At 40.2% G+C, this 23,053-nt stretch overlaps 1 protein-coding gene across 1 annotated transcript in view; it reads left to right on the top strand.

The window, feature by feature from the left end:
- Positions 1-4,144: 4,144 nt before the first annotated feature.
- LPAR1 (lysophosphatidic acid receptor 1) overlaps positions 4,145-23,053 on the top strand; it is a gene marked incomplete at its 3' end in the record, with an annotated part of 43,565 nt that continues 24,656 nt past the window's right edge. Inside the window, exons 1-2 of the mRNA XM_082301102.1 lie at positions 4,145-4,253; positions 16,873-17,620. Coding sequence (XP_082157228.1) covers positions 4,194-4,253; positions 16,873-17,620 — 808 coding nt within the window. The 5' untranslated portion in view covers positions 4,145-4,193. The remainder of the gene's footprint in view (positions 4,254-16,872; positions 17,621-23,053) is intronic.

A 23,053-nucleotide genomic window follows, 5' to 3' on the forward strand; every position in this document is an offset into this window, starting at 1 on the left:
CACTTTAGCATGTAAGTCACCCTCTTTTTGTATACTTACGTTACTAATTTTAATGTTGTTGCTGTTACTGTTCATATTCTTATCTCATTGCTTTAAATTGTTCTTATCTCAATTTGGGACAGTAGGAAAACACCTCCATGAGTCCACAGTAGGTAACTAAAAGTTTGTGCTACCACTATCATTTTAACAAGTAGTAAAATGAAATGCTAGGCAGGACAAATCAATGCTGCTGCTCTTCCCTGGATGGCATTCATTTTTATTTGTGATGGCAAGGCTGCCATGGTGGGGTGATGCATTTATTTGTGAGTTGAACGAATTAATTGCGAGCAGGATTGTTTAGTGAAGGCTGCCAGAAGTGAGTGATGCCAAATGAATACTTTCAGATAGCAAAAATTCAGATGGGACATCTGGAAGTGTGTCATTTGTGTGAGATCTTTTTCTTACTTTCTCACCTTTTTTACATGGTGTTCAAATGTTTTATTTTCTTTGATGAGTTTACAGGACCTATCCATCTGGGATCAATTAGTACTTTATACTGTAAGCTAAGTTTTTATTCACTAGTGCAGTAAGGGTAGCTTTGTTTAGCTAAATTGCACTTAACAGCTTCAAGGTCACAGTATCACCATCTTCAGTCATGTAATCCAGAAACTTGAAGTCTGAAGTCAAGACAAAGTGATACTAAAAGGCACTCTCATACAGATGCAGGAAACCAAAGCTGAAAGAAGGCAAAAATGCAGGAGACCTGGAATTGTCTGACACAGGAGACAGCACAGGGTGTGAAAATCCAGTTTTCCATTCTGTCCCAGAACCTTAGTGGAGGGGAGCAATGTATATTTGTGGCCCCAGATGAGATACTCAGTGATGCAGAAGTCATTGGTACTGCTCTATTACTGCAAATTTGCAGGTCACCAGTGCGCTGTTCAAGGAACTGGGGAGGAAAAAGGGTAATGACTTTAGTCACTGGGTTTTGTAATGGATTTTCCGAAAACAGCTCCTTCAAGAAGATGCTTGTGATGCACAATTGCATTTCTCCTAAGTACTCCAAGTAATGACAAGACTGCATGGTTCCTCTTTTCTGTTGTATCAGACAGCTGATCCACAAAGCATGATGCTTAATCATGGCATATCAGAGAGCAGAATATTTTATTTGGTGAGGATGCATTCCTTCACAGACAATCAGAAATTTTATCATTTTCATTTTATGAATTTTAGATCCTGATCCAACATGTTTCCCCAGTTTGCAGTTCTCTAAATGTACTCAGTAAAGACAGCAGTGTCTATCAAGAGAAGAGTACATTAAGTGGTATTTGCCTGCACCACTGGCAGTTCCAGTCTTTGGGACATGTGAATCTGCTTCCAAATTTGGGGATTTTTTTCAATCCTCTGCAGTGTAGCAAGGTATCAAAATCTCATTAATAGGAAGCTACTCCTGTGCTTTTGTTTTTCAGAATTTATTTTTTAAAAGAAATTACATTTCTTGTCATAATTCCTTTAGTGAAGTTAATTTGAGGATCCTGTTCCCTTTATTTGCAGTTCTTGAAAACACAAGGCTGCACCCTAAACTTACATAGGTATTAAGTTAGGAGCCACTTTTATTTGCTTAAATGGAGTCTGCCTGTTCCAGCACTGCTGTGAAATCACAGTCCCCTCTTGTATTTTTTTATTGCTGAAGATGATGAGGCAGGTGGGGAGTGGGGGGAGAGTTCTTTTGTACAGGCTGACCCTTTTTTTGGCTAGAATGCTTTTATGAGCCTAACCATTTGGCAGAAAGTGTTTATCATTGTGTACGTCGTAATCAGAAGGTTGGGATGAAAGCTGTTTGCATAAGAGCTTTCCTTTTCCCTAGCCAAATTGAGACATCAGTGAAATACAAACAATGAAAATATAGGTGTAGAAGGGGAAACAAGAAATGATCATAGGCTTAGGAAATTTTTACCACTTCATGTAGAAAAATTACTACAGGCATATTTCTTCTCTCAACTGCATTAAACACTCATAGGATTTTATGGGTTAAGCTTTTTCTGGCATTTGTGTTCTACTTGAAGTACACAGAGCTAGCTAAAGGCTAAACAGACTTCAAATTTTTTTTTCTTAGTTTTTCGGGTTTTTTCTTCTTTATGATGCTCCCTAGTAAAAATTTTTTTTTCCTCTCCTTTTTGTTTGACAGACAGGATTCTAAGCATACCTCTGGTTTTGGTTTAGACAGTATTCCTTAAAGGCAGCTTCAACTGTAATTTTTTCTCCACCTTCATTATCCAAAAGTGGCAGCATTTCAGGATTAAGAGAAAAGATTTTAAAATAAACTAGCAATGACCTGTTGTAAAGTAGGTGCAGTGAAACTGCTGCTTTTAAGCATGTTATGAGATGAACAGAAAAAAGTCTTCTGAGATGTTATTTAAGTTATAACTGCAACAGTTCACAAGACAGTAAAGATATGCTGGTTGAGGATTTTCAGGCTGTTGATAGAGTTCTACTGAAAATCAAGTTGCAGAAGCTTCCCTAAGTCAGAATTCCAAGGTGATGCTATCTGTTCCCTCATCCATCCGTGGAAAAATTAGTGAATTTCAGAAAATTAGTTCAACTCTCATTTTTGGAAGAGAACAGGAAGCCCAAAGGTTTTCTTTGTTCTTTGACTTTGTGAAGGCTATCTTGGAGAGATGCTACGTCTCCATTTTCTGCCCTCCCCATGAGTATAGTAGTAGAAATTTGGAGGAGGGAGTGGAAAGAATGAATGGTTACTAGCAAGAACTGAGTAGGAAAGAATAGGGGTCACTGGAAAGCTATATAAAGATGGAAAAAGTGATCCTAGAGCTTGGAAGATGAGACAGCTACATGTGACGTAAGGCATGTGGGGATGTGTTGAAATGAGAAGCAGGCATTTCAAGATGATGCTTTTTAAGAAGGAGGAATAATTTCCACAGTGGCGTGCAAAGGCTGAGTTTAAATTAACAGGACCAAAAAAAAAAAAAAAAAGACATAACTGAATCAGAAAAGCATGTGAAGCATAACTTTCCTACAGCACTTATCTGTTCTTTCTTGGCTTGGTAAGTAAGTGTTGCCTGTGAAAAAATGAACTTGTGGCCAGGAAAGTTACTGGCATTGTCTGTGTAACTATAGCATGGCCTCAGTTTGAAAAATACCACCGAAGTTTGGAGTAATTTTTGGTGTGTTTATTCGATGCAGGTAACACTTTGTATGAGTAGATTTCTGCCATGACTTGCAGAATAGGAAGTGATAGATACAAAGAGCAATAGGTGTCTCTCAAAAATCCTTTCCATGGTGACTAATTTGTGGGTTGTGCTGTATATGTCTGGTCTGGCTAAGGGAAAAAAGCAGCCGTAGTCTTAGACTAGAATTTTTAAATGGGATTAATATCTTGGACATTTACAGAGGTTTCCCCCTCCATCTTTTTGTTTGTTTTCTTTGCACACAGGAGTAGGAAAAAGAAAAAAGTAGAACATATCTGTGGAAGCTGGACTGACCTTGATAAACATGATAGCTATGGAGATAATGTCATTCTATTGAATCAGCTGATTAAATTTTACAGTTCAGTATATTTAACATACTGCAAATTTGTGGCTACCTGGAAAGAAGGGTGTTATATTTTTAAGTCATAATGTGTAAGGTGTTTTTCTTAACAAAGAAGAAAAGTTCATGTGATCACTGAACTGTAGAACAATAATTATTGAGAGAACAAATGTATTCCAGCAAGAAATTCTATGAGTATTAACTTGTGGGGGTTTTCTTTTTTCTTTTGTTGTGGGGGAAAAGGTCAACACAGTTCCAATGTTCTGTAGGTGACCATATTTTGTTGCAAATCTGGAAGCGGTCTGTGCATTAGCCTTCTTGCTGAATTCATTTTGTGTGATCCTAGTTTGTGTGGTGAAGTGAATTTTCTTCCTATTCTGGAACAAACTCCAGTATCCCCTTTGAAACTTCTGCAAATCTGTTGTGAGTGGTCATGTCAGCAAGTGGGGCTGTACAAACTCAGACTGGTTTTGCAGCAGCCCAGGCTCTTGGGTGTTGACTGCCCACCCAGTTCTCTTGTTATTCTCAACAGTTTGTTTTTTTTCCCTTCCTGTTAGGAATAAATATCAGTATGACTAGAGTCTGAGGAAGGGCTTCTGTGTTCCTACAAGAGCTTGCTGGTGCAAAGGAACAGTGCAAGGACAGCAGGGACATTTTGAGCTACCATGGATATCCCCACCAATTTGGTGCCATCCTCCATGATGTCCCAACCTGAGGTGATTGAGGTGAGTAGACCACGATAAAACTCTAGCAGGTGAACTGATTAGACCTCTTTCTTATTTCCTCATTAAATACTAGCATTTTTCTCCTCTGTCATTTTGAGTCATCAGGGAAATATTTCCTGAAATACTGTATCAAAGACACTCATCACTTACTAAGAGTGTTGTTATACTGTTACACATGACACTGCTGTGTTATACTACTATTTGTAGAAGCATATATATATGGCAAAATATGATCTTTATTGACTCCATGTAGGTGATGACTGCACTACAGCTTGATTTTTACTGTGCCTAATAAATACAAAATAGAGGCTGTAATGTGGATAAGTTGGACCAATACCAAAGGAAATTTCAAGTTCAGTGTTCTTAATCAGAAAAGTTTTTAAGTGAAAAACAGTAGTAGAATTAATAACACATTTAGAATTACTAACACACTAATCTTGCTTTCATGAATCCACTGTGTCTTTCAGACTCATTTATAAAAGTGATTTCTTAGCTTCACGTACTGAACACCAAGTACTTGAGTTTTCTGTAAAAAGTAAAAACTACAAACAGAAAAGGAAATGCTCATAACAGTCAAGATTTCATTTCAGAAAAGCGTTTTCAAAGTGCTTTTGACTTCACAGAGACCCAAGTGCCTGTTACAATTTAAAACATTTAAGAGGTGTATTTTACTGAAAAAGGCACCACAATTAATTAAGGTAGATATCAGAAAACTGGACATTTGGAAAACTGGACAAAAAGAATTTGCCTTTTTTTTAATTCTTGTTTGCTGGGGATTCTTTGGCTGAGGAGACTATAGCTCTCAGCAATATGCACTGAGAAGTGCCGTATTTCAAGGATCCCTAGACTCTGTGAGATTAGGAAAAAACATGTCCACTATGGGGTGATGATGTGATATGAGCTGAATCCAAAGTCTGCTTTGGAGAAACTTCTTTGTGCTACTCTTCTTCCTGTGTTTCAAATGGAGACCTAGTGTATTTTAAAAGCATTTTTCTTGCTTTTTAAATCTCTTTTAAATTCTCTTTTTTAAATTCTTCTCTCCCAGAAGAATTTAGTTTCTTTACAGCACAACAGAATACCTGGTAGGAGGTAGATGCTGCATGCTTCTGTCCCAGCCTGCATAGCTACTGCCAGACTCCTCCCTCTTTCTGGGGAAAGGCTCTGCCAGGCCACCACTGCACATTTGCACCCCTCTCTTTACAGTCTGCCTCTTCAGAGCCTTCTTTATGTATGAGTGCGGTGGGTTGACCTTGGCTGAGCACCAGCTGCCCACCAAGCCACTCTATCAATCTCCTTCCCAAGGGAACAGGGAAGAGAAAAATAATATGGAAAACAACTCTTATGTTGAGATAAGGCTGTTTACTAAAGCAAGAAAAAAAAGCAAAAGTTTGTGTATGTATAAGTGAAGAGAAAATAAATTAATCTCTGCTTCCCATTGGTGAGTGATGCTCAGCCACTTCCCGGGAAGCAGGGCTTCAGCGGGTGGAGCGGCTGCTCTGGAAGGCAAACACTGTAAAATGACCAATGCCCCTGCTCCTCCTCCTTCCCTCCCTCAGCTTTTATATCTGAGCTGACATCATATGCCATGGAATATTGCTTTGGTCAGTTTGGGTCAGCTGGCCTGGTTGTGACCCCTCCCTGGACCTTGCCCACCCCCAGCCCCTTGATGGAGGCAGGAATGTTGGAGAGACAGCGCTGATGCTGTGCTGGTGCTGCTGAGCAACAGCCAAAACACTGGTGTGCTATCAACACCTTTCCAACTATCCCTGCAAAGTGCAGCAGTGCTGTGGGGGCTGTTACAGGGAAATGAGCTCCAGCTCAGCCAGACCCAATACAGTCTCCACCCCTTATTCCACACCATTTATGTCATACTCAGATCCCACATCATTCATCTACTGTTCCTTTGTATTCTTCATTAGCTACTGTCCCCTGCCCTTTCACAGATAGATACTATCTTCCTGTCTCATAAGCTTGCTTCATCCCTCCAAATCCCTTCCATTGGGATAAGTGGTCAGGACAGAAGTGGTATACTTGGTCATTGGGCACCGACACCAGCTCAGACTGGGTTGTCATCGCATTCTCCTTGCTCTTCACAAAATTCCTTCCTCATCAGTTCATGTCATTCCCACTACTTTACTTCCTGCACCATACAACTTATACCACAGATTATTTTCCGCCAAGATTAAATCTCCTTGAGGCACACACCAGGTCTCCCCATCCTTTCTTATTACTCATCAAGTCATTACCCACCAAGTACACCCAGGTCGTTGGGCAAAGACAATCCCACAAATGAGTTTGCTCTAGTGAGAGGAGAAGTCCACACTGACTTCCCCATGTGTAGTGCAGGGACCGTATCTCCTCCCGCAGCATGTAGGGATTTTGTTTGGGTAGGACCAGGGCAGTCAGCAGATCCTCCAGCGTTAACCAGCCAGGTGGCTTCTGCTAAATCTGCATGCCAGTGCTTCCATGCCCCATTACCTAATGCTCTTAACATAGTCTTCAGCAGTCCATTATACCTCTGAATCTTCACAGAGGCTTGTGGGTGATAAGGGATGTGATATATCCACTCAATGTTGTGTTTCTTTGCCCAAGACTTTATGAGGTTATTTTGAAAATGAGTCCTATTGTCTGATTCGATTCCCTCCGGGGTACCATGTTGCCACAAAATGTGTCCCTGAAGGCCTGAGCTGGTGTTCCAAGCAGTGGCAATGGTTTACAGGGTATGTTGCTAGCCAGCCGCCCAGTTGTTGCCTCTACCACGGTGAGTATGTAGCTCTTGCTTTGCTGTGTTTGTGGCAGTGGTCCAGTGTATTTGTGTCAATTTGTCCAGTGTCAATTTGCCAGGCCTTACCATATCAGAAACCCAGCCACCACCCTCTATTCCAAGGAGATTCCACTCATGTGGTTTGCTTGACTGCACTGCATTTCATGTTTGTGTGTATCTAAGGATTGTTCAGAACAAATTCCTTCTCCAAGGGAGAATAAGAGCAGCTGTAGGGTGAGAATGAGTGGAAGAAAAGCTATCACATGTAAAGTGATCAGCATGGTCACCATTCTGTTGTGTTGAATAAATGCACATGTCCTGGGTCTGCGGGGAGCTTTTGCTGAATAAATTCTGCCTGGACTTATATCACTAGGCCAAAGACTAGAACCGAATAGATGATTGTGGTCATTGATTAGTAATCTAGAGGTCTCCCTCCACACTCAAGTTTTAGAAACTGTGCTTCAGTGAGATTTGACTTGGGAGCCAGAAAGAAATGACAACAACAAGTGAAGGAAAGATGGTATTTCAGTGTGGGACATTGGTCGAAAAAATACCATTCTCTCATCCTTGTGTTTTAAAAGGCTCAAAATTGGTATCTGTATGAGAAGACTTAAATGCTTGCATGAATTCCCACAGATTTCAGTAAACTATTGTGGATATGACAGTTGATACAAGTCTTCAGTCACATATAAAGAGTAACATCTCCAGACAATCTGCTGGGAGCCATGTGTATGCTTCTGAGAGAAAGGCAGACCTTTTTAACAGACAAGGACATAGTGACATACATATGTAAAGAGACAATTGCTAGATTAAATATTGAAGTAAAGCACTTTCCATACTTGGATTGCATGGGCTTTCACCTTTCATGTTTGTGTTGACATATAAATGAATTTTTGGATACAGTTTAGAAAACAACATTGATTAAAATACTTCCCCCCCCCACCCCCACCCCGCAGAGGACATTATTTTGCCTTTTGAAATTGAGGAGATGCCACGGTGTGCTGCAGAAGTCATTTAGAGACTAATGTTTTAAGGAAGGATTTTTTTTTTTTTTAACTTGGAAGTAACTTTGCATGCCTTTTGCGTGAGCTAGATGTCATATTAGTTGCAAAAAGAAGAATTTTGCTACTTTACTTGAAACTTTCTTTTTTTTTTTTTTTTTAATCCTTTATCTTTAAACTTTCCTTTGGCATTGCCAGCATAGTTGGCTTCCTTCACATTTGGTCAATTTAGACTTAGAAGTAAATACTATCTGTTTTCTATACCTATATATGTATTTGCACATATGTTTATACATTGCAGTAATAAATACTCTTCTACTTATCATCAGTCCTTTAACTGTGCCAGGCAAACAAGCTTATTTCCCTTGGGAGAGAATCTCAGAGACCTCAGGAGGACCTTTTGTAAGCCAGAGCTCCCTCTGATAGGTTTTTGTTTGGAGTTCAATCTTACAGATGCTCATGGTGGCACTACAATAAGAGAACTTCCTCTTAATTTAGTGGTAAATGGTATTTTCCCCAAGATTTATATTCTGATCCAGGTAGAAGATTCACATTTTGAAAAAGTTTTTGGAAGCCACTTCTTGGTACCAGATGTGAAATTGTTAGTACTGTTTTAAATATTCTTACTGCTAGTATGTCAACATAGGACCTGCTTCTGGTGCTCCTCACTATGGAAGCAACACATTTGCCACAGTCATGTTTCTTCACACCCTCCCAGTGCACTGACTTACCCAAATCTCCCCTCTTCCTTTCCACCCCCAACATCTTGTAACCAGACACAAGTGGAGATTAAGAGCACAGGCATCTTGGTGATGGGTACAGGTGTAGAGTAAATAAAGTTTCAAGGTAGTTTAACTGTCCGTAGCTGTGATCTGAAATAGAAAATAATTACAAAATGGCATTCACAAAATGTCAAAGAAGTCAATGAAACAAAAAATCTTCCAAATATGCTTTGAGTTTTTTGCCATGGGATTTCATGGTAAGGCAAAAAACTCTGTCAAGTTAGTCACAATAAATCAAAATTTAGTGGTTTCTGATTAGATAAACTGTTCTGTTCCTAAAGATGTAACAGAACTTTTTGATTTTTAATTTGGAGATATTTTGTGTACTTGTTATGACTTTATACCTCAAATATGGATAAGTAAAATGATCTCATAGAAACCTGACTAGTCTGTTTAATGCATTATCAAAGTTAAATAATTCTGTAAGAAGCATTTAGCATCCCAGAGGGCTTTGCTGTTTGCAAAAAAAGAAACATCACAAGTGGTGACCCATACTGATGAAAGTACTCTCTGAAGTGATTAGTATTTTCTCTCTTTGTGAATGGCATGAATTGAATTCTGCAGTAAAAGCTTTGAAGAAGCAATGATTTGAGCTCCAGTTACTTAATGAATCAGGGACTTCCAACAGTGCCTCAGAAATGTTTAAAACAAGAAAACAACAAAAATTCATCAGTCTCTCTTTGCTTTTGCCAGCAGTGGATCCTACCAGCCAAATACTGGAAACAAATGAGTACATTTAAACACTGCCTTGCAGCTGTTCCAAAGAGAAATCCAGAGCAGTTTCCATTAGAGTGGCCTTTCATGGCCAGAGCCAAAAACCACTTCTCCCACTCTGTGCCATTGAATACAACTCTATTTTCTCCTCATTTTGTTTGAATTGGAGTGGGAGAGACTTAAACTGTCATTGCCACAGATCGGCTATCCTTTTCATAATATGTTTGAGAACAGAGTGCTGAGGGATGGCACAGCTGTTGTCACCCCTTTCCCCAACAAAGCGCAACACAATTTGTGTTTTGGATTTGGTGCCCAAATTTCTGCAGTCAACAAGTGTGTGGATTTTTTTATCCCCCTTGAGCTGAATAAACAAATTAGTCTTGTTACCAAAACAGGGCTCTGGTGGTGGTAAATATGGTAAACAAGAGAACAAAAGGAAATGGTGAGTCTGGAAAAAACAATTTGTGATTTAAAGTATATCCACCCAGTTACAGACATCACAGGGGAAAATAAAATACCAGTACACTTTTTTATAAAATTATTTTACTATATGAGACTACTGTAGGTTCAAAATGCATCTCCATTTTATTTAAAGTAGACTAATACTGCCTTACAGGCAGTAAGTACTGTGTGAACAAGTTACTTATGGAGACCCCATTGTTTCTAAAGCTCTGAGACAAAGATTTTTCTATCTTCTGTTTATATATTTCACAAATATTTCAGTACATCAAAGCAAAAGAAACCCAAATTGTCTAATGTGTATTTCATGAAAAAAATGTATTTGCTATTATAAACACAGAATAGTCATCTTATTACCATCTGTAAATCTCTATTTCCAGTCCCAAAATGAAATTTGCTATGCTCATTAACATAAGCATTCTGCTTGTAGGCTAAACTCTCCCAAGTGCTTGCTTTGCTGGCTTGCTTGGTGAGGAGTGATGGGAGGTGTGCCCTGGAGGTGGAAGTAGCCCTAATAGCCCATAGGATTTCTTCAGCATAAAATCATAGTCTTTGAGCTGTTGTAGCTAATAATTAACTCCCAGTTTGGCTTAGTGAGCACCTAACTGGACCTAAAAGATGCATGTTATAAGTCATTATGCATGAAAACTCATTTGAGATGTTATGGGTGCAGATTTTTTTCCCCTCTGACTGCTTGCACTCTGGCTTCTGAAGTGCATGGATAGGACACTGTGTGCTGCACCTCTCTCTAGAAAACTCCTCCCAAGGTGGGGGTCTTTGACAAAGATCTGTCCTGCACTGTACTCATCCTCGCAGCAGCGTTCAGGGACTCACAGCAGTTTGGATGTCTGTCAGTGATGTTCAGGGTAAGGCAGGTGGGCACTGGGGGTGAACTGGGCAAAATAGTGTAGCCCCCCCAGTCAGCATCATGGCAAAGACTTTTTCTGAAGGCATAAGAGGTGGAATATTTCAGTCACTAAATGAGGTGATGGAATATAGTTGTCTTCCTGTGTCTCCCACAAAGCCACAAAGTGTTGAGCCTGTGCCCATGTTTGGCTAGTGTTTGTGAAGCTCAGCTTGTCGTGAAAGCTACCCCAGAAGGAAAAGAAGTTTTAAGAGCTTTGCAGAAGCCCTTTCTGTACTTTGTATGGAACACTTGGGCTTAAGTATCCAATTTGGGCTCAATATGCTCTACCTGCGCCACAGCCAATTACTTTATCTTTGCAATATCTCCACATTACAGTGGGGACCTCCCTTTGAGAGAAGCTTGCAAGTCAGAGATGGGGTGGCAGAATAAAAATAAATCCTTTTTAATCAACATATATACGCCATTCTAGCAATGTAAGTGAGGATGTGATGATGCAGAACTATGCCCTGATGCCTCTTCATTTTTTCCTCCACTGGAAAACCTTCATGTCTGAATTGCTGGCCCAGTTGTGGACAGATAAATTCATTCTGTCTTTTTTTTTTTTTTTTCCCTATTCTTCTAGCTTTTAATTTCTTAAATCTCCTTTTGCTTGCAGAATTTTGCAAGGTCAACAACCTCTCTGGTTTTTTAGCCAATCTGTGGAGGTCATAATCATAGTTAACCAGTGGGATCTGTGTCACTTGTCAACTATACCTCTTTTCACACTGTTGCTAGTGGCTGGGTCTCTTTAATACACTGAGATATGTTGGGTTACGCTTGCAGGTATAAACTGTAGGATACAGAGAAATTCCCAGTTCAGTTTCTAGTAGTTGGGACAATTGTCAGCTCCAAGACTCTGTAGTAATACAGTCTGCTACAAAAGCATCTTAAAAATTACTGGATTCACTAGCTCTTGCCACATGATCCTTAAGTAACTTTATGATTTAGCATGTTGTAATAGTGTTAAAGGGATCCCCTTTCAGAGAGATTAATTTCCTCCTGTCTTGTCAGCTTTGTGAAGGGCAGAATGAGTCTAGTGAAATGAAGTAACCTGTTGTGACAGAAGCACCACATCTTATTATGTACATTTATCTTTAAGTCCATAGAATGGTTGCTTTGAAAGATGCAGTTCTGAAGAGGAGGAGCCATTCTATGTTGGTGATGCGGTTTCATACTTTCATTGTGCAATTGAAAAATATATCTGTGCATAAAACTATAATGAATCAACATCCTTGTCTTGTGACTTTATGATTTTTTTTTTTTTACTTCTACTGTTATCTTTAAAAGAAACACATCTTTTCCGCTTTATTTTAAAGCTTTTCTTTCATGTTTTGCAGTTTGAAAAGTAGTCTGTGTTTTTCATTAGGTAGTAGAGAAATGTTTTTTTGCGAATTGGATTTTTTTTTCTCATCTGTTACAACTTTACTTTCGTAAACCCCATGTTTAGCAGTTGTGGGTTGACGAAGTATTTACATATTGATTCAATTATGCCTATACTTACTTGCTTATCCTTATTTTAAAGATATTCTTAATTTATACCCTTCTTTGGGGATTTTGAATTTGGCAGTTCCCTGAAGTTTTCCAGCTTGATCCCTTCTGGTATGTTGGTAAACTTAAGAGATTTATCTAAGTTGAACACAGTGGTACTGATTTCCGTTCACTGCTGCACTAAATGTAAAGATATAAGATAGTTATTACAGTTTTGTAGTCTTAGTTTACTACACCAGTATTAGAAAAATGAATTTTTCATCTCCTCTGTGTTCTGGGTAAGAAAACAGTGGCATGTGGAGGTTAATTCAGCAAAGGACAAAAAAAAGAGGAAAAGAGTGTGTTTGGAGAGTTTAGGGTTAAGATATTTTTAAGAGATTTCCTGGATATGGACTCATTCTTGTGGCTTACAAGTTTGAAAAATGCTGTAAAAGTCAGACCTTAGTATTCAAAGAATGTTCCGCTCTGTTTCTCTCAGCAAGAAATAAATGCACCCATGGATACTGGGGGTGGGGAGATAGGGGCCCGCCTTTTTTTGTTAGGTGGACCAAGGAACTCTCCAAAGTCTGCAATGGCAGAAGGTAAACTGGATCGTCTTCACCTCAGGCACCTTGTGCTAATTAATGCTTTTTTTAGGCAGTGTGCATCAGTGGCATTGGAAAACTTTTTGATGTTTGTTTTCCACCCTGAGCATCTCTCCATCTCTCTCCTGAGCAGCCCTCACCAGGTGAGCTGTCACTCACCATGGAGCTGGCAGGATCCAGAGATCCCCTTTCACCTTCCTGTTGCAGGCAGACAGTGTTTTCTCCTCTCTGGTCTCTGCCCTGAGGGGGGGGGCAGGTAGTAATGGGCTGCTCAAGGACATCCCGTGGTCACGGTACTGTGGATCCAAATCTGCACCGTGTTCTTTAGGGTGTGATGCAGAGGTGGGGCAGAAGCAGGATGAATCAAGCAGAAAACATGGGAAAGCTTACGTGGGCTCTTTTCCCAGTGTTTCCATTGGCACCCCTGTGGTGTGATCCCATACAACCAGAGGAAAGGAGACAACCAGGCAAATAGTGCCTGAAAAGGCCAGTGCTAAGGTGACTTGAATGACTAATTGCAGAAGGAGAGTGGGTTTTGTTTATTAAGTCCAGGCACCAAATTTCCTGGTCTGTGCACTGCGCTGTGGTTACAACTACGTCGCATGATACTAAGACATTTAACTCCATGTACCTGTGATTTTCTTGTTCTTTGATTTGGGACAACTGTGTCTTGAGTCAACATCACATGGCAAGAGGAGACTTTGCTTTTAGTCTGCTTTCACTCCATTTTTCTTTATCTCTCTTGTTGGTTTATAAGTCAGTGTTTTCTTCCACACAGATGCATCCTAGAGGTTTAGTTAACATGGGCAATTTGCAGCTCAGTTTGTTTAAAACTTCTGTTGAGATATACTGAATGGATGAGGTAAATCTCCGGGCACCACACATCTGGCTTACACAGGCAGTGAAACACACTGAGTGAAACTTCAGGAAATTAAAATATAAACTTTCCTGCCCCTTTTCCTGCAGGGGCAGGAGAGGGGATGGGGTCTGCCTGCTTGCATATGCCTCTGTGGTATGTTAACACTTTCAGTACTGAGAGATACCTTGCATTTCTGTCCTGCTTGAGCCTTTCCAGTCAGCATCACAGCTAAATGTGATGCCTTGGGATTTTTATGTTTGTGACCTGGGAGGTCAAAACCTTCCTTTAAGATATACACTGGCATCCGAGAAAGCTGATCATCTGGAAGTCCCCTGTTTGAACTTTTGTCAGCAAACTATCTCATCTTCTTCTCTTCTTTCCCTTGGGGGTGAAAAGATTACTTTTAAAGGAGATCGCGGGTTTTAGATTAGAATGCCTTAAAAACAAAACTTCTCCAAAATCCCTTACATGAACACAGCATTTTGGTTTTCTGTCTTCAAAATGAAAGAAGCAGCGAGTGAGCCTCATGCTAACGTCCCTGAGATTGCTCGAGTGCTGTCGTGCTTTTAAATTCAACAAGTCTGACTCTGTAGCATTTTGCATACTCTTATGTATGTACATACATTCAGCCTTGGCTTGGCATTTTGTGAATAAGTCAAATTTTTTGTTATATTTTGTTTCAGATTTCATACGAAAAGGTAGGGGAGAATAGTACATAATCAGGGAATAATTTATATTCATTTTAAACATTCTAAGCCCATGTGCAAAACAGAAACACAAAGAAAATTAGAAGGACAAAGAAAGTAAAAGCATAATACCTGCCACATTTTACATTTCTGAATTAAAGTACATGTTTTTCCTGGTGTAGCAGGCCTCTTTCCACAGGAGCAGCAGTGGAGCAGGAATCATTGCATATGGGCAGCAGACGCCTGAAAGAAAAAAACAGCAAAAAATACATAGTCAAAGAGAATTTATTCAAGATCACAAATATCCACTAGATCCTGCATCCAGCTAGTCCTACAGCAACTGAAAACCCTGTGTATTACATAATTAATGCAGATGTTGGCAAGCTTTTATAAGGGCCACTAATTCATTCATACGACTTCCTCTCTCCCTCAAGGATTCTTATACTTGACCTGTTATTACTACAAGGTCTTTAACTAAAGAATTAAAGCCAGATGTCTTGTAGCTAGGTCTCCTTTTGTTAAATATCCCTTATAAGTAAATTTTTTTATATGCAACAGAGAGATCCTACATGAGAACTTTTAAGATTTCTTAAATAATTAATGCTAAAAGGCTTAAAAACAAAAAAAAAAGGGTGGATGTATCCTAGAGGAACAATAAAAGTATTATACTCACTGTGCTGAGAAATACTTTTTACTCTAACTTTATATTATCCTGGGCCTGCAGATGTTTCTGGTCGATGTTTAGGCTGGAGGTAAAATCTTTCTCAAAAGGCCTTTTTCTTTAACATAGATTTAAATGTCACATAGTCCATTTGGGATATAGGTGGAAGGTTTTGTATATTGCTTCATTGGCATTGGCTGAATTGCATTGACAAATGTAGAAATGAAAAGAAACAGAAATAGCTTTGGGTAATTCTAAGGAGATCTTTATCAGATACTATTTTCACTTGATTCGAGTTACGAATTCTGTACATTTTTGTTTTCAACAAGAGGGTTAGGTTAGCTGTAGCACTTCCTGCAGGGTAACTGGAGCTGTCCAAAACATATGGTTTCATTTGTATGTTTTAATGGGAAGAAAGTACCGTCTTTTAGTGTCGTTGATCTGTTCTTTGACTAGGCTTCTTACCTGCATTGCTAAAACTGGTCTGGTTTTTGTAAAAATTCAAGTTTAGTTGATGGAGTTCCAGAGCAGTAAAAGCAGACGGTCAAAGGCAGTTCTTGTAGAAAGAGAATTTTTGACATGTGTTTCTTGGTTTGATTTTTTTTTTAAATTATTGTTTTTACATCCTTGTTGTTTACCCATGCTATACAAGGAACCAGGATATTATTCAGAGGGATTTCTGTTCTTAAGGTTTGCCTTTTGGGAATTGCACCTTGTGTAATTGAATGGAGCTGAGAAAAGAAACTCATTAGGCATTTTCTTATGAGCCAACAGTTTTATCCAAAACTTCCACATTCTGGTGGAATATGGGCTTCTTTGTTGCCCCCCAGCTGTTCTCAGCAGAGTACTCTGCAAAGAAAATGAATCGTGTTCTTTGACATAGCCATGATAATATTTAATGCAGGAAATAAGGTTGGACGTTTTTAACACTAGCTAAGCCAAATATTACTTTTCTTATTTCTTGGCTCACTTCTACTTCATATTGGAATAAGTCAGTTCTGGTGAGTTATACTTAAAAGCATTGTGTATTTCAAACTATTTCTAGAAACGTGGCTGATGCTCATAGAAATGCTATGTCATGCTTCCTTTATTGCTCATAAAAGCACTCCGTGCTTTATGGATATACATTGTCCCTGGTAGTTCACAGTCTTAACACATACTAACAATCTTTATTTAGGGTGTTCTTCCCCCTTTTTAAGACAGGACAAGAAGGAGTAGCCATGATGGAATGAGTTAAAACCTGCTTGGGAATGTAATGCACATTTCCTCCTCTTTGAAAAGTTATTCTTCCTCTACAGACAAACAAAAGTTTTATGCACTGATAACATAAATAAGGTGTCTAGCAGAGTTAACTTTTTAAATTATGAATTGCATGCCTTTCCCTTTAACTGAATCTTTCAGCAGGTCTACTTGGCCAGAAGCTCATTTTCTATGCAATTTACAACTACATTAGAAATCATGCTGGCTTCCAGAGCAGATGGAACCATTTCTGGTTGTTTCTAATCTGGTTGCCGTTACTAGATTCCTCAGAGCAATTGTTTGTGAGTTGTGGAATGCCACTTGGTCTGAAAAAATAAGTTTGTTCTGAAGCGTATTCCTTTCCTGTCCCCCTCCCCACTCTCCATGCATGTCTCATCCATGGAGGCAGTCATATGTTTTCAGTTCTGATGTAATTCTTTTTTTTCTCTCTCTTTTTTTTCCCCTCTTCCTTCAGTCCACAGCCATGAGCGAACCACAGTGCTACTACAATGAAACCATTGCCTTCTTTTATAACCGAAGTGGAAAATATCTAGCCACTGAATGGAACACTGTCAGCAAGCTTGTAATGGGACTGGGGATTACCGTCTGCATCTTCATAATGCTGGCCAACCTCTTGGTTATGGTGGCTATTTATGTCAACCGCCGATTCCACTTTCCTATTTATTACTTAATGGCCAACTTAGCTGCTGCGGACTTTTTTGCAGGACTGGCCTACTTTTACTTAATGTTCAACACAGGACCCAACACTAGAAGACTGACTGTAAGCACCTGGCTTCTCCGTCAGGGTCTCATTGATACCAGTCTGACAGCCTCTGTAGCCAATTTGTTGGCCATTGCTATTGAGCGGCACATTACAGTTTTCCGAATGCAGCTGCATACTCGGATGAGCAACCGCCGAGTGGTCGTCGTAATTGTTGTTATCTGGACTATGGCCATCGTCATGGGTGCCATACCAAGTGTCGGATGGAACTGTATTTGTGATATCACTCACTGCTCCAACATGGCACCGCTCTATAGTGACTCCTACCTGGTCTTCTGGGCTATTTTCAACCTGGTCACTTTTGTGGTCATGGTGGTCCTATACGCTCACATCTTTGGGTACGTTCGCCAAAGGACTATGAGAATGTCCAGACACAGTTCTGGACCCCGCAGAAATCGGGACACCATGATGAGCCTCCTGAAGACTGTGGTCATTGTGCTTGGTAAGTGCTGACTTTGCTCACCCTGTTGTCCCTGCTCTGTTTCTTATCAGGTGATATCAGTAATGCATGGTCAGCTCCTGGGAGTCAGCAGCATTTGGAAGATACTAGAAGAGGTGCAGACAGTAAAATACCCAGAGTTCACTACTGTGACCACTGGGACTATCAAGCTTATTTATGGAAGTTCACATAACAAACTTGGTTACTCACCCCTGTAACATGAAACTGGTGAAAATCCAGATGTAATGTGGTGGGGTTTTGCAGCAAGGTATGTTTAAAACGTTTTGTAGCAACCTATTATATGCAATGTTTGCCCTTTTGTCTTTGAAGACACCAAATGGCTTCAAACTTAAAATATTAAAGGGAAGGCTCAGTATTCCACTGAAGTACCTATTGTTTCCTTTTTGCCACCCAAAAGGTATTGTGTGTATTCATGTAAAGTTCCAATATATTGAGAACAATGAGGGGCTACAGGCTATTCATGAAAAGATTGTGTGTTAAGCAGCACTGCATGTACTCAATCCTATAGTGTTTGGTACATACCAGTATGTGACCATTTGCTAATACAGGAAAGTAGCGTGTGAGATACTGGTGTGCTTCAGCACACTGCTCAGGAGGTGCCGAAGCTTCAGAGCTTGTCATGAGGGAAATAGCATAACACAATTTGGATTCAGGAGGTTCTTGTCATTTTGTGACTAGTATTACTTGGGTTTTGTCTAGGGCTCCCAGTTCCTTTATGTAGAAACACAGCCTGAATGCTGAGTACCATTCCCTGGTGATCTTCTTTGCTGTTTGTTCTGTTCTTTGTTGCTGCAGATGACAGTGAGCTGAAGGCAGCAAGGATGGTGCAGGTTGTCTCCTTGTCCCAACATGTGTTCTCACCCATTAGGTCTTCCAGTACAGTACCTGGGTCTCCAGGTATCACAGTATCCTGTAGCATCAGATGTTTGCCCTAATAGTCCATAAATGTAATTGTTATACAGTCCACAAAGCCCAAAACTTAGGCCCATTTCTCTCCTTGACACTATGGTTCCCATAGGTTTATGCTGCAACTTGTGCTTTCTATCACAAACGTGGCAGAATAGTTGCAGAGTGAGTCACTGTGTCACCTCACTTGTTAGTTTAAGAATGTACATGTTGTACTCTGACCTAGTGATTGGCTTTTTAACCAGAATATGAATTGTGCAGTTAACTAACCTGCTAAACCATTGATAAGACGTATTCCTCCATGTCCTGCCCTTCTCTTCAGGGAAAGAACCTCCATGAGTTTTGCAAGAGAGACTGTAGCAGTTGGTAGAACCTCTCCTGACTTTTTGGTGGTTCAAAAATCTGTCCCTTTGCACCTCCATGATTCTCATGGCAGAAGGCAAGATGAGCTCTTTTAGGAAACAGTTCCCTGTTTTCCCTCCTGAAGGAATTACTGATCATACAGGAGTGTAGTATTTCCTAAGAGGTGAAAGAACTGGCTCAGACTTAAAAAAAAAAAAAAAAAAGCCCCCAAAAACAACAACCAAAAAAAAATGGGTGGAAAATAGTAGGCACTGATACCAATGCAATGTGGAGTTGTAGCAATAAATAGTCTTTGAATAAATAGGAATTGTCAGCTAATCCCAAGCATGTGTAGGACTAGAGGTATGTGTATGCAGCAGGAAGGGCAGGTGGTGACTGCACTGTCCTTTTCCTGTGAGAAGAGGTCAGAGGGAAAACCCACTGTGGCCACAACAGTAGTGGTGTACAAGGAACGTAAAGTCCTTTTTTTCCCTAATAAGCTTTCTTTTTTTCAGATATTGTTCTAGAAAGAGAGAAACTCCGGGGGTTAAGGGGCATTAGCTAAACTGAAGGTGTTTTCAGTTTAGCTGCAGATGTAGTTCAGTAATACCCGTGACTCCTCATTAAGGTGAGATTTTTCAGGACTGCAGGTAGCACATGTTGAAGCCTTCTTCAAAATTCAAACAGGACCTTATTTCTTGTTACTGCTGCACTTCATTCAGGGTTTTGCACACTCTGTACTTTGGCACCTCTTCTAATCTGCATAAAATAACCATTTACAGAAAACAGTAACTTATTATCTTATTAAGTCTGTTCAAAGGAAACAAAGGCACTTGTAGGTTGTGACACTTTTCATCCTTTTTGCAGCTCCCACCTTGGTATTATTTTGCAAAGGGTTTGGGTTTTGGTTCAGTTTGGCTTCTTTTCTAAGCAGTGTGGTTTCTAGAGGAAAACTAGAGGAGGTCAGTCATAGGCCTGACTATGTAAAGTGTAAAGAAGCAGCAGTGCTTTCACCTCCTTACCACCTGTGAGGCACAGTTGCAAGATAAAGCTGGTTGGGAAATGGCTGTGGGTGTGTTGTGTAAATTCTTTTAATTTAAGAAATAAATAAATAATAGGCTGAAACCAAGAATTAGGCTTTGGGGTAACCACAGAGACTTTTGGAGAGTTAAATTATTGTGCATCAAGGTGTTACCAGACTGCTAGGTGCACCATGATAAATGTTCATTCGTTGCCATCAGCTGGCAAGTACCATCCCATATTACTGAATTTGCACTTCAGTAGAGGATTGTTCTGTGGTTGTAGAGAAGAAAAGCTAAGCATCACTTCAAAGGACTTCTGGGCAACAGATATCTCAGCTATCAGCAGGTATCTCTCAAGCAAACGGTGTGGTCAGCATTGTTGATCAGGCCGGTGTGCTGGTGCTCTATCACTGTTTGTAGTCTACTTGTAAGTCTGGCTTAAAGTTTTCTTAAGCAGAAGATTTAATTTCAAGGGTCATACTTCCTGAGTGCCTTCTTGAAAAGGTAGTGCTGCAAGTTTATCTACTGGAGCTTTGGGAAGGGCAGAAGAGGTGAGTGTCAGGCTGCATGGAGCAATTTGCTGAACATTTATCTCATGTGATCTGGCTTCTTCTACATCTGTGAAGTTCAAAAACTTGGAGGAAAAGAACCCCTGCCTTTCTTGATGCAGCAGATCAGGGTAATAATACATTACTCAATACACTGGTTTGAGGCAGAAGCCAACTTTTTGCAGGAAGTGAAGATGGGAAAGAAAGCAGTTTATTCTGAAGATCCCTCTCCCTCCTCTCCTACTCCACAGCTGAGTGGGGAAGGGAGCTGGTTTGTGTCAGCCTATTTTACACAGGAGAAGACAATTCATTTTGGAGAAGAGGGAGGGTGCCCTGGGATTCAAAGGAAAACAGAACTGGGAGTCTGGGTAAACCTGTGAGCATTGGCAGAGGGAGGCAAACCATTCCTCATCTTAGAATCTTTGTTAAAATGCTGCTCAGCCGTAAGTAACCCCATTGTGAATTGGGCAGCAGTGAACTGTTCATTTGACTTTTAAACTTCCATAAACGGGTGGCCTGGAGTTGTCCTGCTGGCTGTAGTCCCAGGCAAAGCCATGCTGCTGCTGCAAGCAGAAGAGCATCTTTTCCCCCGTCCGCATTCTCTCTGTGCTTTTGGGGGCAGGAGGGGGAGGGAATAACACAAGAGCTTCTTGTTTGTTAGCTGCCTAACACGGCCTGCCCTCCTCATGCCTTGCTGCCTTGCTCCAAGAGGAGAAGACCTGCCCCAAAGGGGTGCAGTCCTCCAGGCAGTGATGCTGTCAGCATGTGCAGGGAGGGTGCCAGCTGCCTCTGACAAGAGGGTGATTGTGTGGGGAGGGCTATGGCTGCTTGACGCACTGACTGGAGCGGTCGGGATCTGGCACACTGCGTCATCCCACAGAGCGGGTGGGATGCTGAATCCTAGGAACAAGTCAAAAGCAGAGAACAGATTTTTTTTTTTTTTCATGCCCTCTTGTTGTTTTTTTCCTTGAGTAAAATAGTTTAAACAGAAGGAAGTGATTTCATAGCTGAACCCTTTTTTCTTTTAACAAGGCTGCTTTTGAAATCTTTCAAAAGTAACGAGGAACATAAAGCTCTTTCTCTAAACCATGCCTTTCCTTTGCACTGGAGCTAAGGAAGAACTGATCTGTGCACTGCACATAGCCATAAAATCATGTCTGGTTTGGCTTGCAGCTCAATGACACTTTGCCTTTCGCCACCACCATGTGTTCCCTTTAAATGAGCAATCACGGAGCAGGCAGAAACTGAACAGACACATCAGCTGAAACTTGGCATCCTCTCTTCTGTTCTCCACTTTTTCTCATATTACATTTAAAGACAAAGCTAAACTGTTTTTCTGGTGGGGATTATAGACTCTGAAGGCACTTGTCTGGGCCAGTTGTAGGTTTGGCCCAACAATGGGTGGCAATATCTAACTGTTGTTTTAAGAAGTAGTGAAAGCACCAAATTAAGGATTTCAGAACCCAAGTCTGGATAAACTAGCTCTGGTCCATATTTGCTTGGCCTGCAATCAGTCATGAAAGGCTAGGATCTTTCAGTTGTTTTCAGGTGCATACCTGCATTTGTAGGGAACTACTGGCTTAGAATGTTACTGTTGGAAAGTTAGCCTATATTTCTCCTGCCTAAATGCTGTTTAAATATCCATCCTAATTTGTAACCTTGTTTTTACAGTGTGGATAACTCTGCTGTATACCTCCATATGCATCTTTGGGCATTCCTCTCTATTTAGAATTTAGACTGTGAGATTGTGATAGTGAGGGTTTATAACTGAATTTCAAATAAGCACAATACCTACAACCCTTCTTATTTGTATTTTACTAATCCTGATGATTAACCTTACTATGTTGGATGAGTTCTCAATGTTGTTTGCCCAAAATTAGGCATGCCTGTTTTTACCCAAGCACCACAGTTAGCCCCCAAGATGTAGGGAGACCAAACAATGAATTCATAATTGTTTACCCTTTATGTTCCTGGGAAGTAAAAAGACACTTAGGACTTCCCTGCCAGTAGAATCATCCACTTTGTTTACAGGAATGTGGTTTACTCTGTTAGACTGGGAAGCTAATGTGGGCACAGATAAAAAAGGTGAAGGGTCTTTTTGTATAAACTGTTTTGACTTGAGGGAGTCTCACTGTTTTTGAAGACAATCCTCTACTTATTATAACGAAGAAATAAGTGCAAGAAAAACATCTGGAAGTTCACTATAAACATCTGGAAGGGTAGAACTGCTCAGCAACAGCTTTTTTCCTGCTCTCTCTGCTGCAGTTATGGATTGCATGAGACTTATTTTTTTACTTTTGTAGCTTTTCTTTCACATCTAGGTACCAAATGGGGATGGAAAGCAGCAAAATACTGTTAATGCACACGAGTGTTCATATATGCTCTAGCTACACAGCTGAAGCAAATAAAGTTCATTATTGATAACTTTAACCTTTCTGAGTGGTTGTTTTGATATGCAGTCTGTATCTTGTATCTTGTAAAACTGTTCCCTGCTTCCTCTCATGCAGTAAAAGCACTTTGATTATCAGTAGAAAATAAAAAGACTGTGAAATAGTGCTACAACCTGATTGAAAGCACATGGCGTCTTCACAGAGGCA

The sequence above is a fragment of the Coloeus monedula genome (assembly GCF_965178545.1).
Source record: "Coloeus monedula genome assembly, chromosome: Z".
In the NCBI taxonomy this organism is placed as follows: domain Eukaryota; kingdom Metazoa; phylum Chordata; class Aves; order Passeriformes; family Corvidae; genus Coloeus; species Coloeus monedula.